The sequence below is a fragment of the Fonsecaea nubica genome (assembly GCF_001646965.1).
Source record: "Fonsecaea nubica strain CBS 269.64 chromosome Unknown Scaff3, whole genome shotgun sequence".
Lineage (NCBI taxonomy): Eukaryota > Fungi > Ascomycota > Eurotiomycetes > Chaetothyriales > Herpotrichiellaceae > Fonsecaea > Fonsecaea nubica.
Genome location: NW_019173676.1, coordinates 416,435 through 434,500, shown reverse-complemented (window position 1 = coordinate 434,500; position 18,066 = coordinate 416,435). Strand labels below are relative to the sequence as shown.

At 52.5% G+C, this 18,066-nt stretch overlaps 8 protein-coding genes and 1 non-coding gene across 9 annotated transcripts; 4 read left to right on the top strand and 5 right to left on the bottom strand.

Annotated features, from left to right (window-relative positions):
* Nucleotides 1-1,381: 1,381 nt before the first annotated feature.
* AYO20_00835 (hypothetical protein) lies at nucleotides 1,382-3,105 on the top strand (the record flags this gene model as incomplete). The annotated part of the gene is made up of 6 exons (XM_022639143.1): nucleotides 1,382-1,665; nucleotides 1,722-1,750; nucleotides 1,801-2,395; nucleotides 2,456-2,684; nucleotides 2,748-2,857; nucleotides 2,937-3,105. 6 exons carry the CDS (start codon nucleotides 1,382-1,384, stop codon nucleotides 3,103-3,105), a joined length of 1,416 nt encoding a protein of 471 aa, XP_022504934.1.
* A 424-nt stretch (nucleotides 3,106-3,529) lies between these two features.
* Nucleotides 3,530-4,393, top strand: AYO20_00834 (hypothetical protein; the record flags this gene model as incomplete). The annotated part of the gene is made up of 1 exon (XM_022639142.1): nucleotides 3,530-4,393. The coding sequence occupies one exon, from the start codon at nucleotides 3,530-3,532 to the stop codon at nucleotides 4,391-4,393; it is 864 nt and encodes a 287-aa protein (XP_022504933.1).
* A 564-nt stretch (nucleotides 4,394-4,957) lies between these two features.
* AYO20_00833 (rRNA 2'-O-methyltransferase fibrillarin) lies at nucleotides 4,958-6,149 on the top strand (the record flags this gene model as incomplete). The annotated part of the gene is made up of 3 exons (XM_022639141.1): nucleotides 4,958-5,051; nucleotides 5,156-5,283; nucleotides 5,385-6,149. The coding sequence occupies 3 exons, from the start codon at nucleotides 4,958-4,960 to the stop codon at nucleotides 6,147-6,149; spliced, it is 987 nt and encodes a 328-aa protein (XP_022504932.1).
* Nucleotides 6,150-8,014: 1,865 nt separating this feature from the next.
* AYO20_00832 (hypothetical protein) lies at nucleotides 8,015-9,238 on the bottom strand (the record flags this gene model as incomplete). Its single annotated transcript, XM_022639140.1, has 1 exon — nucleotides 8,015-9,238. The coding sequence occupies one exon, from the start codon at nucleotides 9,236-9,238 to the stop codon at nucleotides 8,015-8,017; it is 1,224 nt and encodes a 407-aa protein (XP_022504931.1).
* A 645-nt stretch (nucleotides 9,239-9,883) lies between these two features.
* AYO20_00831 (hypothetical protein) lies at nucleotides 9,884-10,297 on the bottom strand (the record flags this gene model as incomplete). Its single annotated transcript, XM_022639139.1, has 2 exons — nucleotides 9,884-9,915; nucleotides 9,988-10,297. The coding sequence occupies 2 exons, from the start codon at nucleotides 10,295-10,297 to the stop codon at nucleotides 9,884-9,886; spliced, it is 342 nt and encodes a 113-aa protein (XP_022504930.1).
* Nucleotides 10,298-10,871: 574 nt separating this feature from the next.
* AYO20_00830 lies at nucleotides 10,872-10,959 on the bottom strand. Its single transcript has one exon. It is a non-coding gene; the product is annotated as a tRNA-Lys (tRNA).
* A 799-nt stretch (nucleotides 10,960-11,758) lies between these two features.
* On the top strand, nucleotides 11,759-12,913 carry AYO20_00829 (hypothetical protein; the record flags this gene model as incomplete). The annotated part of the gene is made up of 1 exon (XM_022639138.1): nucleotides 11,759-12,913. One exon carries the CDS (start codon nucleotides 11,759-11,761, stop codon nucleotides 12,911-12,913), a length of 1,155 nt encoding a protein of 384 aa, XP_022504929.1.
* A 307-nt stretch (nucleotides 12,914-13,220) lies between these two features.
* AYO20_00828 (hypothetical protein) lies at nucleotides 13,221-15,705 on the bottom strand (the record flags this gene model as incomplete). Its single annotated transcript, XM_022639137.1, has 5 exons — nucleotides 13,221-13,531; nucleotides 13,591-15,044; nucleotides 15,107-15,231; nucleotides 15,278-15,502; nucleotides 15,553-15,705. The coding sequence occupies 5 exons, from the start codon at nucleotides 15,703-15,705 to the stop codon at nucleotides 13,221-13,223; spliced, it is 2,268 nt and encodes a 755-aa protein (XP_022504928.1).
* A 600-nt stretch (nucleotides 15,706-16,305) lies between these two features.
* AYO20_00827 (hypothetical protein) lies at nucleotides 16,306-17,901 on the bottom strand (the record flags this gene model as incomplete). The annotated part of the gene is made up of 1 exon (XM_022639136.1): nucleotides 16,306-17,901. One exon carries the CDS (start codon nucleotides 17,899-17,901, stop codon nucleotides 16,306-16,308), a length of 1,596 nt encoding a protein of 531 aa, XP_022504927.1.
* Nucleotides 17,902-18,066: the final 165 nt, after the last annotated feature.

Below are 18,066 nucleotides of genomic sequence, written 5' to 3'. Positions count from 1 at the left end.
TATGCTTGAAACGCCTCTAGCCATCTCGCTGTGCAGAGACACCACTTGCAACCTCCTGACAGACCTGCTACCCGCAGATCATTCCCTTGCGAAGCACTGAAGTCCAGGAACTCTTCCGTCACCACACCAGCCACGGCGTGGTTACCAAAGTCCGCAGCTCCTGTCCTACAATATCCATCTCGATAGAAACCAGTGACCGGACGATTCGAGAAGAAGGCCAAGGGTTGCCTGAAAACTGCGCTGGATTAGTAGGGTTGATGTGGGTACGGCGAGCCGAGATTACACAGTAAGAGCACGGAGCAATTCAGTATCAAAACTCACCGTTCAAGTGAGAAGTCATGTTTTCCTCCCTGACTGCGGGTGGTGGCGGTGGCGGCGGCGGCGGCTGCCTTGAAGCTCCAAACAGGGGAATTTGGAGAACTCGCGCTCTTAGACTGGGCCAGAGGCTGAATTTGCGGACTAAGCGCGTTGTCGGATAGTTCGACCGCATCAATTCATTTACCGCTTTTCGACGAATCGTCTTGCACTATTGCTAGACAAGGTGACAATACCCGACCCTCAGCGCGACAAAGCAACTTGCATGTATGAAACGTGAAGTGTGGTGGAAGATCAAAAAATGGTGACGTCAAAATTGCTCGAAGTGCAAGCAAGCATTTGCCAAGGCAGTCGAACAAGCGGAGGCAGCCTCGAGATCTCCAAATTGGGGTTCTCGAGATTGGTCCCTCTCGACATGCATCATACTCGGTACTCTTTCAAGTGTGGCCCCCATTCCCCTTTCAACGCAATCCCAAACTTCGCTTTCAAGCAAGCGTCGGTGACTCGGGACAGCTATCGGCAATTCGTTTCACCTATACCGAGTTATATATGGTCAAGTGCATCTGGCTGGATTCATGTACTGGATTCGGAGCTTTGCCGTGCCAGCCTTGAGGTTTCTCGTTTAGGGTGGAGATCGAGACACCGCTATTGGTCTTCTCACAATAGCAGTGGGCGATCACCTTACCCCTTCCCCATGTCCTTCAACCCGAGAAATTTCCTGCTGATGCGGAGAGTTCTTTCGTGACCGACTTACGTGGAGGTGAGGAAATGCCCCATATCCCCGTGCTGGTGCTCGACGCCAATCGACGTATGTAGACATGCTCATGGCTTTCTCCTGTGATGTTCACACATATAATACGCAGGCTGCCGCTCAAAGGTTCCTGCGCTTGCCAGCGTCGAGTCAATCGAGAAATTAATTGGGATCAGAGAGATTCCAGGGTCCTGGTCTTTTAGTTGTTTTATCAAACCTGACCTCAATTTACAACATATCATTTCGCTCCGTTTGTTGGCTTGTTTGTCAACAAGAACAGCAACAGACAATACAAATCCCCTACAAATCCCAAATATGCCCGAGTTGAATGTTGGAATCTGTGGCGCCGGCATCGGTGGACTGGCGGCGGCTATTGCCATCTGTAAAGCTGGTGCAAAGGTGACGGTCCTGGAAGCTGCTCCTGAACTCGGCGAGATTGGTGCTGGTATCCAAATGACGCCCAATGTGGCCCGACTGCTCATGAAATGGGGCGTGGACAAAGTGATTGGCGATGATCTCGTCGAGTTCGAGGAGCTGAACATGAGAAGAAAAGATGGCACCTTAATTGGGTACACGAAAACTATCCCTAACGTCCGCAAGTATGCTTGTCGATCTCACCCGAACCACAAGCATGTTACACACTAACGTCTCTGAGCTATTTGGGTGGTGTGCCCTGGTGGTTAGGTGAGCAGCGTCCTTCTGAAACTTGGTGGTTCAGCCTGACACGGAGATAGTTCATCGAATGCATCTCCACGCCGGTTTAGCAGAAGTGGCACGTCGCGAGGGTGCAAACCTCGTGATTGATGCTCGGGTGGAGGAAATCGACTGGACCTCGTCTCCGTCCAACAAAGTCACAGTCACCACGGCTAAGGGTCAATCATGGACATTCGACCTACTCATTGGCGCAGATGGAGTACGTTCCACGGTCCGCAAAGCCATCATGCCTCACGTCAAGCCCGCGCCTCCAACGGGCAACTGCGCATATCGAGCCATCGTCCCCTATGATGAGATCCGACGAGACCCTGTCGCCAAAGAACTCATCGAGAAACTCACCATGGAAGTCTGGATGGCCGACAAGTCGTACATCATTTCGTATCCCATTTCCAATGGCAAACAGTTCAATATGGTTCTGAGTCACCACGTGGATCATCTAGTTGACGATGTCCAGGACATCGACATGGAGAAGGACTTTCGACAGACGTACAAGGACTACGATCCGAGAATCAAGAGGATTGTCGACATGGTTACTTCTGCCAGGAGGTGGCCGTTGCTGGTCACGGGACCGTTGGAGAGCTGGTCAAGCAAGGAAAAGAACATTGTGCTGATGGGGTATGGATACTGATGAACTTCTCCTGGTATCCGTTGTACTAATTCTGGTGTTCATTTCAGTGATGCGGCACACTCCATGACCAACCACATGGCGCAAGGAGCAGCGACTTCCATGGAAGACGGCGCCTTCATAGCTCGGACATTGGCAAAAGTCGTGGAGGATAAAATAACTATTGCCCAAGCCATCGAGATATACGAGAAGACGCGGATGCCAAAGGCGTACTACAAGCAACAGGTGTCATTTATCAACGGCGCCATCTGGCAGGTTCCAGATGGGCCCATTCAAGAGGTAACCAGCTCTTTTGCCCCCTTCGAGCGGCTCACCAGCGAAAGAGGTGTGTGGATCTGATAGCTGAACCGAGGGAATATGCAGGCACGAGACAGAGCCATGGCTCCCGAAGTGAAGGGCGAGCAATTCATGCGCTCGCCGAATCTGTATGGAGATCCAGTGACAACCCTGAGGTTAGTTCGCCTCGCTCTAACTCAACCGACTTACACATGCAGCTTACCCGAAGTATGGACATGGCTGACATGAGGCCAGTGTATACGGGTACGACGCCGAAGAAGACGCGGACATCGCCATCAGGGCATATCTCCAGAAATGCGAGCCATACGATGTAAACACCGGAGTGACTGACCGTGAGCTGGAGCGCTTCGTGGGATGGTGGTGGCCAAAGGACAAGATCCCGCTCACGGCTTCAAAACTGTGAATGAGAGACACGGCGACTCCGGGGGTGAGGTGTAAGGATGGAATATAGACAAGGTATGGTGTGGAATGGGAAGTTTGGAACAAAGAGGTATGATTGCTTTGTGTCTCGGGTGTCCTGGTGGACGATGGACGCGGCTGAGAATGTTGTAACAAAGACGGGAACGAACTATCCAAGAAGGACAGAGGAAGATGTCTTCACCTGAATATCACCTTTGTCTCAGACACATGATCGACCTGCGGCGCATGTGCAAAGGCTGTTTGTTGTCGTTTATCAGCCTGACTTTTTGTACCGCTCCTCACCTCTCTCTTTTGCGATTGTTCCCGCGGGCACGCTGTTCTCATTCATAGGGCACCCATTCATTCACGGTCAACGTCACCTGTGATCCGATAACGATAACGGTAGCGATAGCGAGCACGCCCTCTCCATGGTCATGATTCCCAACACCAAGCTTGGCAATGGTGGCGGTGACAGCGGTGGTGCCGTCCACCAGTGGAGCTTGGAGGACTCGTCCCCTTCGACTGAAGTTCAGCACTCATATCACCTCCTTCACAGTGGCGACTACGTTGCCCTTTTCACCAACACATCATCACATGAATTCAAGACAGCGGTGGATGAGTTTTTGGCGCCGCTTGACGACGACGACGAAGTATATCACGGCGGAGTAGATGTCGACCTTGGAATTGGTGAATTCAAACCTCCCACAGTCGACAAAGAAGTCCAAAATGAGGAACCCAGCGACGCAGACCTACTACCATTTGTTGCGATTGAGCAATACATCCCCGGCGTCAACGACCTGATGAGCGGTGCGGTCTCACTCTTAGACAAAACAAGTACCGACATGACCCAAGACGACAACATCATGTGCATGCACGGCCTGGAGCGCCGGCTCATGCCCTTCAAGGTCCTCCCACAGAAAGAGCTCTTCGGCCTGGGCCTACCGTTCGCGGACGAGTCGTCGCTATGGGAGCTGCCGAGCGGATTTCTGACAACGGTCCGCGGCCTCGAGCGCGCGGTGGGGGAATTCTACGCCAGCGACCCAGAAGTCTTCGCCGACGACATTGAATCCGACGTGGCGCTTCTGGGCATGATCGCTAAGAGAGGCGGGCTCGCACGCACCAAGTTCCAGCAGGTCGTGTATCCAGAGGAGATTGTGCCGTTGGACGACTCCGGCCTCGTGCTGAAGGAAAACTTCGAGTCTAGTGGAGGAGAGCAGGACGACCAGGACAAGGAATACTGGGCAGAATTGCAAGAACAAGGGCGGATTTGGGACGAGCTCTACATTCCTTGAGAAAGTTGTGATTCGCTCTCACGAGGGATTGGAAATTGGTTCTCTACGGTGAGAGAGGGGGAGGTCCGTACCAGTGGAGTGTCGTTGGGCATCATGATCTGAGTTGTCGTACCGGAATACTGGCGGGACGATTGGATATTCATTCGGAGTTGAGGATGGCTGAATGCTCAGGATCAAAGGAAACGGAACGAACAAACAACGGCGGCGACGATGATGATGATGAGGACGCAACCAGTTGAGAGAATCCCATGATTCCACCAATAGAACATAGCCTTGGCAGACATCCCGCAGCCTAACCGCTTCGGGGCAACTGCTCCAAAATTTCCATGGGCGAAAAAAGAATTGGCTGCTGTTGCGTCTCTCCGAAAAATCGCAGTTTTGCCCAAACTCAAGCAGCGGACTGCGCTTTGTACAAATTAATTTTTCTTCTATCGCTATTCAACTCTTAGCGCATAAAAATACTCGAGCAATCCTTCCTCTCAAGTGGTCAGACCAGCGTCGACCCTACGCTTCAATCCCCGATCCCCGGGAAAGCAACTTGGACTTCCAAAAAACACTAGAGACATGGCGTTTGGCGGAGCGCCGCGAGGTGGTCGTGGTGGTGGACGAGGTGGTCCTCCTAGAGGAGGCGCAAGAGGTGGACGAGGAGCTGGGAGAGGTGAGAGAGACACAAAACCGTCTGCTGCTTGATCTGCAGGCTTCCCGTTTTGAAGACGACTGCGTGAATCGGTGAACTGACAAACATCTCTTTCAAATGAACAGGTGGTGGTGGTGGTTTCGGTGGACGAGGCGGCAGAGGCGGTGGCCGAGGCGGTCCAGCCAGAGGTGGAAGAGGTGGTGGGAGAGGCGGCGCAAAGCCCGGCATCAAGGGTGGAGCGAAAGTCATCATTGTATGTCCTCTACCGATCCGGCAAGATTCCTCTCCTGCCCGATCGAATAAGAGACGGAAAAGTGAGAGATTAGCTGACAAGAGCCTTCATTTGCGCAACAGGAGCCTCACCGACATCCTGGCGTCTTCGTCGCACGCGGCGGCAAAGAAGACCTGCTCGTAACGAAGAACCTCACCCCCGGCGAAAGCGTCTATGGTGAAAAGCGCATCAGCGTTGACTCACCCAGCGCGAACCCCGCGGACCCAGATGCTCCGGTTACCAAAACAGAATACAGAGTCTGGAACCCGTTCCGCTCGAAGTTGGCTGCCGGTATCTTGGGAGGATTGGACGACATTTACATTAGGCCGGGTGCTTCAGTGCTGTACCTGGGTGCTGCGTCAGGCACTTCGGTTTCGCACGTCGCAGATATTGTCGGACCTACTGGCCGTGTATACGCAGTCGAATTCTCCCACAGATCTGGACGAGATCTCATCACGATGGCAACACACCGCACCAATGTGATTCCCATCATTGAAGATGCCCGCCACCCTCTCCGCTATCGCATGCTCGTGGGTATGGTGGATGTTATTTTCGCGGACGTGGCGCAGCCTGATCAAGCACGTATCGTCGGCCTCAACGCCCATTTGTTCTTGAAGGTCGGTGGAGGCGTGGTGGTCAGTATCAAGGCAAACTGCATCGACTCCACGGCCAAACCGGAGGTTGTGTTTGCGAACGAAGTCAAGAAGATGCGGGAGGAGCGGATCAAGCCCAAGGAACAGCTGACACTTGGTACGTATTGCATCTCCATTCACTCTCCTGATTTATCCACCCCATTCACCGCCAAATGCTGTTTCAATGTCCTGCATTTCTCGATAACCCAGACTTGAAGTCTTTGAAAACGCCTCAGTCCTGTCGATTATCGGTCATCTTTGACGTGCATCAACTACATATATATATATACTGACACATTCCGTGTTTGTTCTCCAGAACCTTTCGAGCGAGACCACTGCATCGTGGCCGGCATCTACCAACACAGTGCACAGTAAATTTCATCTCGTATGCTGCGAGGGTGGAGCCAAGGGAGCGAGCGAGCAAGCAATGGATTTAATGTAACAAACGATGCCCTAATGTCCAAGGAACCAAAAAAAGAAACCCCGTGCATGACAACGAGTTGTCGTGCTCTCTTGTCTTTATTGTATGTAGAAAACTGTCCCGGTGACCTCGACCTCGACTTGCAAACGGGTATTGATGGTCATGGAGAGAGAGAGAGAGAGGTGGCCGCTCGTGCTCTTACTCCGCCATCACGGGACGGGCATGAGAGCATCAGGATCAGGATCAGGATCAGCGCGAGCACGAGCAGAAGCAGAGCGGCCAGACACATTTCAAAGAGCGAAACTGCGGCCATACTGACGCTGTCACCTCAAACGCACACCCCCTAAAAGAAAAACAACCAAGAAAGGCAAAGAAACGGAGAGACGTTTCACTGGCGTTTGTTTGGGTCGAGGACCCGCCTGCGTGCCTACCTGCCTGACTCGGTCTGGATAGGACGGGACCGGACGGTGTAAAGGAGTACGGCATTGGGACGAAGGATCAGGATGGATAGGTAGTGAGTAAATAGGTAGGTAGCTGCTCTTGTTTATGGCAATCCAATTCAAGCAATAAATAAAATTCAGAAATTACAGTGTCTGTCAGTCAGTCAGTCCACAAGTCAGAGAGCGTGCGTGCGTACAAGAACAGAAAAGAATAAAACAAGACCATTTCTTCAAGAGCTCATTGTTAATTACTCTTTTGGGTCATGACAAGGCGTGCGAGGCTAGCTAGTTAGTTAGGAGAGAGGTAGTATCGTTCGTCATGTTTCGGGGCTCGTGAAATACTCTATGTACTCTCGGTAATGCCTCTCCCTCTTCCATCCTGTCTATCTATCTCCATCGTCTTGGAGGTTCTCAATCCCTGGCTGTGCCCTGGCCATAGCAACCGTAGCTAGCCAGCCAGATAACGAGCTACCCGTCTTTTCTATCTCGACAGAGCGACAACTGGACGGAGAGAGGTATTGACTTCATATACCACCTAGGTAAGTAGGTAGTCCTCCAGCTCGAACCACTCTCCTTTTCCCCATCAACCATGCAGCTCTGTCCCTAGCTGATGGCTGATCGCCTGATACCTTTTTTTTTGTCCCTGGTTTCTTGCATCTCACGTTGAAAGCCTTTGCCCGTCATTGCTAATTGCATACAAGGGCTACTATACATGCATGCCATGGCAAGTGCAGATGGCAGGACACTCATGGATGGTCCCCCTCACGATCTCTGCCCCCTGCCCGCATGATCCAAACTCCTCTTTCTCTGCGTCCAGGGTGCTGGCCCATATAGGACTCTGTCGCCCAGCTTGCGCCCTCTTCATGCAGAATGAGGAGATTCTTTCCTCGATCAATAGTGTGTTGCATTGACAAGACCGTACACAGTACTTTTCGGCCTTCAGCTCAAACCACAGGGCTTGACTACATGCAGCGCTTCGAAGAAAAAGAGTAACATGTAAGCGTTTTGGAAGAACTCTCTCGGTTGTGATGAATGCAGTTCCACGACAAACAACGCAGGCGCTCTGCCTGGGATTTGTCCCCAAGTGTCTTCGTTGGGAGGTTGCGGATTTTGTCGTTCGAGTAAGGTACAAGACAGGTACTTGTCAACAAGACACTCCAGCCTCTGCAACCAGCTCTAGCCCTAGGCTCATACCCTGACGAAAGCTACAGCAAGAACGGTTAGCAAACTTTCAACTCCTTGTCGAAAAGGGTTGAGCGAGGAAGCCATGACTTACTAGCATCTATCTGCGTGACTTGTGGCAAAGCCAACCTCACTTTATTCCTATACACCGCGGGCCCCTGCAATTGCAAGGGATTCATCTCAAAGTATACAGTCTCCAGATGCTCCTTGTCCCGCAGCTCCTGCTCGACCTCTCGGAAATCGCTTAGTTGGTTTGAACTTGCCCAGAACTCTTCTAGTTCCGTGAGGTGAGAGATGTTTTCGAGGTGGGAGATTTGGTTATTGGAGATGTCCAAGACACGGAGCTTTTTGTTGTTCGATAGGGCGTCGGCGGGGATGGAAGAAATGGCGTTGTGCGACACGTAGAGTTCTTCCAGATTGGTCAGATCAGAGAGACCGCCTATTGATGTGAGACGGTTGGATTTCAAGTCCAGCAGACGGAGATTTCGCAGGGGCGAGAGATTCCTGATTTCGGTAATCTTGTTCTTGCCCAGCCAGAGTTCCCGTAACTGGGTCAAGCTATCGAGGTTCTCGATCTCACGCAGGCGATTCGCACCCAGCTCGATCATGGTCAGGTTCGAGAGACCGTCCAGATTCTCAATCTTGGAAATGCGGTTCTGCACAAAGTACAACTCGGTGAGCGCGTGGAGGTGGTTGACGTGTTTGATGTGCTTGATCTTATTGAAAGACAGGTCCAGCGACTTGAGACACTTCAGGTCTTCGAGCCCTTTGAGGTGCGAGATGAGATTGTCATAGAGATCCAACTCTTCAAGTACCTCCCCCAAGGCCTCGGGGAGAAGGATAGAGGTAATAGCATTCTGCCGCAGGCACAGTCTTTTCAGTTTTGTGAAGCGCTCGAGTTTTAGAGCAGGTAGGGAAGAGATGCGGCAATGCACCAGGTCGAGGTCCTCGGAATCAAGAGGGCATTCATCCAACAGATCCTCGTCGGCTTCAATTTGTTCGACAGGAGGGGCATCGGGGTCTGAGTAGTCTGGGTCGGAGAGGATTTCGGGGTTGGTCAAGACGGCGTTGCGAGGCGGCATGCGCAATTTACCATCCCAGCCATTGCTGCTGACGAGAGGCCCCGAAGCATGAGACTGGTGGGTAGTAGACTCGGGAGGTGGAAGTTCGATGTGGGCGTGTTTGTCTTCGTCGTTGCCCTCCACTTCAGGTTGCGGGTTATTTGGAGGGGCAGATTGCTGATCCTGGGCTCGTTCCGCCATGACAATATGCAAATGCTATTTGGGACCGTAGGAAGGGGGACGCAAGAGAAGTCGATACTGCGCTGCAGAACTAGAAGCGACCGAGAGTATAGCCAGTGAAACAGGCAGAGAGTCAAGGGTGCCTGGCAAAATATGTCTGTGGTCTGGCCTGAAGTGAAGATTGGCCACGCGCTTCAAAATTGGAGATCGTCATACCATTTTGTACACAATGTTACGGACTGAGTGAACCATGCATTACAGATTGCTAAATACCAGTCTTGAACCAGTTTTTCAGAACAGGTTCATCAAATTCAGATATGCGACTTGTGGTACGAGTGATTCCACTCTACGATCGAAAAGAGCAGGCCAATCAGTTCCGCCGAGAATACTGCTTGCGGGCTTTCAGACGGAAAGGGGATATAGATGCGGACCAACATGTTGCAGGCAAAGCAGAAAAGTCATTGTGCTACTTCTTCCCAGGCGCATGTCTGCCCGAGAAGGGAAAACATATGGCTCTTCTATCACATACAAAGCAAGTCCTGGTGCTGAACGAATCTCTCCCCCTTCTCCATGCGCGAATGGGATGTTATACAAAGAAGATACCAGTGACCCATTGCTTTTGCCTCTCCGTCGGAACACCGTCCATGAGCCGCTGTTCTAATACATTTATGAGAATCGCTTTGTGACTTTGGCAATGACTATAGGTAGATACAATTAGCATTGAGTTTCCTCGCCGGATGTATCAGTCCAGAGGTGCTCAAGCGACTTACGGTGCAACGCCACGACACTGAAAATAAAGCCCAAGCTCAAGAACATGACCACCATGGGATCAACCTTCAACCCGGGGCTCTCGTCGGTATATAATCTCAGCATTGTCCCTGAGGAACCACCCGCGCCTGCGGCACGTGTCGAGGTTGGTCTGGCATTCTTGACTGATTCCTTGTGATCAGCAGCTGCACGACGACGGATAGCAGATCGAGGACCGCCTGGAGGGGAGCCGGCGCGCGCGATAGAAGAGGATCCGCTGGCTTTCTGTGCGGATGTGGTGGACTCGGGACCAGACTCGGGGCCGGAGGTCATGGGAGATGCTGGTCTTGCTGAAGCCTGAAACTCTCGTCAGTCATTCGCGTTGCGATATGCATTGCGCAGAGCAGATCGCTGCACGAGGTTTGACCTCAGTCCATGAAGAAGGGAAAGCAGATCTTCATACCATGGTTGTGCGGCGTATGATACCTCCAGGGGGTTAGGGAGGGAAATGTGAGGAGCCGGTGCGTTCCTACCCACCACAGGCGCGAGAAGAAGAGGTATCAAAGGATAAAGGAGGTCGAAGTGATAGAAGGATCCAATTGAAGTTGCGGAACTCGTGGGAAAGGAAGCTGGGTGGTGTAGAAGGTGGCTGCGACTTGGTAATGAATTGGTTGTGGACACTTTTACGAAGAGATTCTGGGGAAATTCAAATGACACAAGCAGCGCAGCTGGTCTCCATCCACTGGTGCTTGGCACTCTAAAAACTGCTCCGACCTCACGTGCGACTAGGCCATGCCACTTTTAAAAAAGGCACACACCCTCCCCCTCTATCTCCCTCTCAAAGGGAAAAAAAGGGAAAAAAAGGGAAAAAAAGGGAAAAAAAGGGAAAAAAACACCAAAAACAAACGGCGCAATCCAGGGTTCGAACCTGGGGCCTCTCGCATTTTACTTAGAGTAGTCCCTAAGCGAGAATCATACCACTAGACCAATTGCGCTGTCAATCACCGTAAACAAGTGCGATGGTAAACCGACCGCGTTTGTTGAGAAAAATATTGAATGTATAATCTATATACTTTGCTATTGATGAAGCAATAAAATGTGGAATGGCAGATACGCTAACTATCTAGTGGCGTCGGATATTGCCCTTGTTTGCGAGATTACGAGAACGCATCTCGGCGCTCAGCTGTAGGTTTACAGGTCCACAGCCTCTGTTAAGGGCTAACTGTCCCTCAACCCATGTCCGAGCATCTCAGCATTTATTAGGAGCGCATATTTAATAGTACCTCGTCCTTGCACCATAGATACCGTGGATAGATATCTATATGAACAGTGCACTAGCAGGGCTCATCAATTGTCGTCAATTACTCTCTTCATTCACTTCCAACTCAGGTTTACAATGTACCAACATACCACTGCCAAACAATGCTCAACTCATCTTTCTCTATTCATCTACCCTGCTGGTAGATGCGATGCACACTCCAAGGGTACTAGAAATACCTGTGAGGCGCGATGACCGGTCAACTGACATGCTCGCTACTCTCCTACACTCTCCTTCCAACAGTGTCTCGTCGACGAGGTTTAGGCCCAGGGGTTAAATCCCACTCCCCACCCTCAGCTTACTAGTTGCTAACCAGAGAATTGAACAGCTGACACTGAATATCACAGGCCGATGCAGTCCTATGCCTTTTATATATTGTGTTTTGTTTGTTTCCCGCGTGGTCTCCCAAGCAAGTCACGCTCAAACACTCCCGTCTCTGGCAGTTTGTGCCTCTCTCCTCTTGACCTTCGATCGCCATGTTTCCTACGAGCTTCCTCCAGGCCATTATCCACAGCTTGATCTTATCTCCCACACAAACCTCTGATTTACAAACAAACAAGATGCTGGCGACACCTTCTCTTCAACTGGCTGCCTCTCTTGGCGCGATCTTGAACTCCGCAGCGGCGACTGCGACACCCACACCCTCGTCCTGTGGCTTATTGGTGGACGCAGCGCCCAGAACGCCTCAACCGTACGTGCTGCCGAATCTGCAGGGCCACGCCGTGGATTTCGGGGGCTTAATTATCCGAACACTGGTCCCAAACACCACATCGTCGGGTGCCTTTTCACTTGTTGGCGTCAACTCAGGGCCAGCCCCTCTCAACCTCATCCATTATCACAAAGAGATTGAAGCCTTTTACACCCTCAAGGGGAGTGTACAGGTCTTTCATAACACTGACACCGGTCGTGAGCTGCGTGCCAATGATTTCGTGTTCCTGGCCCCGGGTAACAACCATACATATCGTCCCAATGATCTCGACTTCCAGCTCACGCTGGGAATGGCTCCTGGGGGAATTGACCGGTTCTTCGCCGCCGCCGGTAATCCTTACAACTCACGCGCCCCGTTTGACCCCCAAGATGCCTCGCAGCTCAACGTGACCAAAGTTCTGGGGCTGATGCCTCAGTACAACATCGTCCCCGAACCTCTGAATACCATCAACCTCGATTGGACAAATGGAACTACAGCAGATGGCTTGGACACCTGGCATAGCGCCGACCAATCTTTGCCAGAGGATCCCACGCAAGCCTACTTCATCTCCAGCAACCGCGGGCCCAAATACCTTCATCGGAGTTCAGGCCAGGTTATCGCTCAACTCGCATCTGGCAAGCAGACCAGTAACAAGCTCAGCGTCGCCAGTATAGTCATCAAGCCCCACAAGAAGCAGTCTCGGCTTCATTTCGCCGTTGACCAGGCATTCCAAGTCACAGAAGGTCAACTCCACCTTCAAATTGGTGGTGAGGAAGCACAATTGATCTTTGGTGACCTTGCTTTCATCCCAATGGGCACGCCTTTCAGCTACTGGTCGACCGTGGGGTTCACCAAAATGGTCACCTGGGCTGCGGGCTCAGGGCTCGCCGACAGTCTGATTTCGGAGGCTGAGGCGTGGGCGCATGGAGTTTGGCCCGCGTAAGGCAGAAGGGTACTGGTCAGCCCTGTAACGACGACAAATGTGCATTGACAGGGCGGAATTGGATTTTTCTGATTGTATGCAACATTTGAGCCGGCGAATCCATTCCGTATGAATTAATAGAAAGGGACACGGTTGTCACGTGCTGCTATAGGCTAGGTTTGGACTTAGCCTAATATATTGGCACCACCCCTTTGTTTTGTTCTACTTAAAGTCATAGATTCTTTCTCATTCTTATCCAACCACTACGGCAAAGGGGAGCTCGCGCGAACAGGTCTTAGAGACCAAACATTTCCTGGTCGCAATGTCGTCACTTTGACTGGCCTGAACGATCCGCCGTCATATCGATTATGGTTCGTTCGAGTATCCATCCGTCAAGGAAGCCAACCTTGAGGCTGTAAAGATCATTCTTGAGCAGCGACTCTCGCCCGGCCTCGAGCAAGCGGCCAAGGTCTTGTCGACAGTCAATGTATAGGCCGCGAAGATCTTTGGCTTTACCCGTGGAGATGTATGCGCATGTCTGAGCGCAGAGTTCCGGTTTGTCCTTGAAGAGGGCTTGAAAGGCCGGTCGAGATCTGTCGAGTCGGGGATACTTGGCCACAACATCTGGGTCGCTGTTAGCTGGATAAGGCGTCAGTCAAAGGTACGTCCTTCCATATGCAGGATTCGGAAGCTCTTACATCCACCCATGGTGGTTTTGACCCCACCAGGGTGCAGAGCGTAGGTGTGGACAACCTCCCCCAAGCCGTCGATTTCCAATTCCGCTTGTAAGCTAGCAATGGCGCGAACAAGACCAGTCTTGCCGGCAGCATCCCCTATCCCAAAGGGAAGGTCCACAGTCGCCGCTCGAGATGCGATGGATATGATGACACCGCTCTTGCGGGCACGCATGCCTGGAAGGACTTGCCACGCACAGATCAGATGCACGGCAGTATGGTTGGTGAGATATTTGGAAGCGTCTTCCACCCACAAGCACAGCAAGATGGCAATCACACCGAACGGAATAGTTGCATAGAAGACCAACCTGAAACCGTGGGCGTAAGTGTCCTTGAACGCCTTGCTGGTTGCCTCGATCACGGCAGGCGTGACACCAGGTAGTGCGGCCAAACCAGGCACACCCAGCGCATTTGTGATGACGGCCGGAATAAGGGTCTCGAGGTCTTCTGCGGGATACCCAGAAGCTATCGCGGCATTGGCAATCGCGCCTCCCAGCCGTGCTTCAACGCTTGGTTTCAAAATGGTGTTGAAGATGGCGTTGCCGACGCTGCCACCTGCGCTTTTGAAGGTGCCAATCAGACCAGTGGCGAGACCGAGCTCCCTCAATGGAACGTGAAGGCCAGCAATGAAATAGCAAAGGAGGGTAATATATCCAAAGCAACCCATGCCGAAGAACTGGAAGGCCATCCACATCGGCCTGTGGTTGGGAATTGCCACGGCGTAGAGGGCGGTAAACAAGGTCTGGATGGTGAGAGCGATGAGAACCTGAAGCTTGAGGTGCTTGATCTTGTGTGATATGGCCGGCATAATACAGCCTCCAACCAGCTGTGCGAGACCGTTAGGAAGTTGGGTGAGACCGATGTCCATTGGGTCGCTAGTGAACATGTAAAGAGTGCCTTGTGGTAGAAGGCCCGCCATGGCATAATAGATCATCCCCGAGACGAACACGACCACCAAAAGGATGGTGAATTGCCGGACACGCTTGAACAAATCCAGAGGAAAGAAGGGATGATGTGCTAGTGTGAAGTCATAGGCAAAGCATCCCGCGAAGGTGACGGCGCCGAGCACAAGGGGTGCGACCACGGACACACTCTTCCAGGGATGGCCGTCCAATCCAGCCCAAGTCATGCCGACCAGGAAGACAGTAAGTCCCGTCGAGTAGAGAAACAATCCGACGTAGTCCAGGCTCTTGACTTGTTGCCAACGAGTGGTGCTGTAGTCACCATCAGGTCGCGCTGGCGGAAAATAGACGATTGCGGTTCCGACAAGAGCAATCACGGCGTAGATAAGTCCAATGTAGTAACACCATCTCCAGGTTGCATTGAGCCACAAACTGGTTGGTGATGATAACACCACAGACAGCCCAGGGTAGGGCTGCCACAAACTCGGTGGTCGAGAGACCGATGTTTCTATTATACTGGTCAGTGAACAGTATTCACACGAAAAGGGAACAGAGATGAGAGGGACAATTCCACTAACCTCCACTTGTTCGGCAGCAGCTCCGGGATTCTAGCGTACGCCACAAAAACCATACCGCAAGCAAAACCTGTGATGGTAGTTCCTGCAACAACAACATTGGTGGTTTGTGCTGTCCCCGCACTGGCCTTGACGGTGTTAGAACTGCATAGACAGAAGTGATTGTAAACCTACCGCGCCAACGATGGATAAAGCCTGGCCAGCCAAGGTGACATAACGGCGCCCAAAGATGTCGCTTAGATTCCCAGCAATCGAAGATGAGACCGAAGAAGCAATATACCAGCCACCAGGAACCCATACAATGTTCACCGTGTCACCGAGACTGGTGCCGATCTGGACGAGGATAGTAGCTGGAAGGAGAAACGACGAAAGCGGACAGACAAAACCCAGAGCCAGAAACTGTTCAGAATTTCAGTACTTGCCCTTCGTCAAGCCCACAGAAGTCTTACTAGGATGGACAAGCATGTCGCCCAGGTCAGCTTCTCTGGTTTTTCGGGATTGTCTTCCAGAGCCGCCCTATGCGGGTCCTGTTCAAGGTCAAGGTCTTCCTCGTGAATGGCTGTTTCTGTTTCTGTTTCCATTCTCTCGTCGATAGTAGCCATGTTTGATGGATCTTTCTCTTCTGACGATCACAGAGAGATTGAGAAATCAGCTTTTTGTCTATGGAAACGTGTTTGAGCCCAGACGCTTTCTTTGAATCTGGCAGTTCGCTTAAAACCCACGCGAGCTGTGGGGTGTCTTCCCCACGGGGTTCTTCTCCCTTTGTATCCAGTCGCCATTACCCCACAACACCAACACCTACCCTCCACTGGAAATGCACCGATGGGATTGCGGAGCGAGTTCGATGACCAGATGTACCGAAGCGAAAGCGGGCATTCTCGGTGATATTGACGGTAGTCGGCTGAAAAACAACGAGCGATGGGCGATGGGGGTGGACCCTGCCGATACCCCTAGAGGTAATGCTCGAGCCAGCACGATATGGAACAAACTTCTTCGTCTGCCAATGGATCGATGGTGATTACATCGCGTATGCGCAAATTGCGAAAGGAGGTGGGGACCAATGAACGAAAACTTGACGGTGACTCTTCTGAGAGGAAACTCAAGACGTATGACGGAATGGAGAGTGATAGCTGTGCCGTGATCTGTTCTGCTGCCAGATTCCACATTGAGTGCTCTGATTCCATTTAAGAACATACAAATATCTATCGTCCAAAGTACTTGAGCTCCAGATACCTCGCGGGAGTATAGACGACGGCAGTAACAACAAAGGCAAACTCATTGGCTACGTCGCCGCCAAAGTCACCAATCAATTTGCCCAGAGGGCCCGTGTACCAGGTCTCGACCATGCCCATACACCAGGCGACGATGCCGAGGCCGAAGGCAGCAAACGCGGCGATGCCGTGGGGCAGTCTGGCGGGGTCGTTCCAGGCGTCGAGGTCGTAGTTTGCAAAGTTGCGGCGGCGGAAGAAGACGTGCTCGGAGAAGAGGATGACAAAGTACGAGGTGCACCAGTAGCCGAGCAGGGAGAGGAAATTGACCAGGTACGTGTTGAGTTTCTCACGGCCGCCGAGGGCGAGGCCCAGGATGGCGGCGAAGCACAGAAACGTCCAGATGAAGCGCGGGATGCGGGCAAAGGGCCGCGCAAACTGCTGGCACGAGATGGCGGCCGAATAGATGGAGATGACGTTGGTGTTAATCCCCGACAGCACGAGGAGCACGAGCAAGAACTTGGCGAAGCCGCGCGGGTGCAGCATGTCCTGGATCAAAAAGCCCAGTCCCTGGTTCTCGTACGCGTCCTGCCAGGTGGGTTTGTTGTTGAGCGCCGACGCCACCACGGAGCCCGCGACCATGCCGATTGATGTCGGGATGCTGATGCCAAACATGGTCATCAAGAAGACCTTGACCCGCGACACGGTCGCCGGGTAGTGCACATAGTAGTCGGACGCCATGGTGCACCACGAAGCCGAGGAGCCATAGACGATAGCGACCAGTGAGAGGGCGGTACCCGACAGGGTAGCGCCGTGCAGGGACGACGGGGTCGTGTTGTCGGCGTATTTGCCCGTCTCACCGAAGATGATCATGAAGATGACGAAGAAGATGAGCCAGGCGTAGCGCTCATACACTAAAATAGCATTGAGGCCGACAAAGGAGATGGCGAGCGCCACAATAGCCAAAATGACGATTCCCACTGCGAGGGAGACGTGCCCGTCGGCCACGGCGTTGAGGGCCAATCCACCCGTGATGCACGACACGGCGGCCCAGCCGATCTGTTGCACGGTATTGAGGGCAGCGATAATCTTGTTCGGATACCACCCGAAGCTATATCGCGAGACGGAGATCTGTCTCAAGCCTGTTGCAGCGCCGAATGTCGCGCAGTAGCCAGTCACGGCCCCTCCGAGGATGGAGGATAAGATGTAGATGGGGATGGATTGTTTGAGACTCAAGCCAAACTCCCACCCCAAGAACCCGGTGGCGAAGCAGGACGTGTTCATGGTGCCACTGGCCCAGAGAAGAGCCATGGTGAGCTGTTCATGCCAGGGCACGGGCTTCTTGTCCTCGGGGCGTTTACGATCGATGGCCTCGCTTTCGACTCCCAATTTCTCGTCCATGCGAGCTTCTAGCCGGCGCAGCTTGGAGAGGATGCCATTGTCTTGGTGGACCGGGGTATTGTTGTATAGCTGGGGCGAATCCTCCGAGGACGGGCCAGAAAGGGTCTCGAAGCCCTTCTCGCCGTCAAAGGCCTTGGTGGTCATCATCGCCGTTGTGGGCGGGAGCCCTTTCTCCTCGTCGATGGTCATTTTGTACGGGATCCGTGTGCTGTCTTCTTGGAAATGGCGACGAAAGAAGACGAGGGAGACAACCACGGCGGCCGAGGTGTCGCGTGAGATTGCGCGGGGTGAGAGAGAGTCCGATAGCTGTGGCGCCCTGCAGTCGTATTTATCTCGTCATGCTGCTGAGCGTGC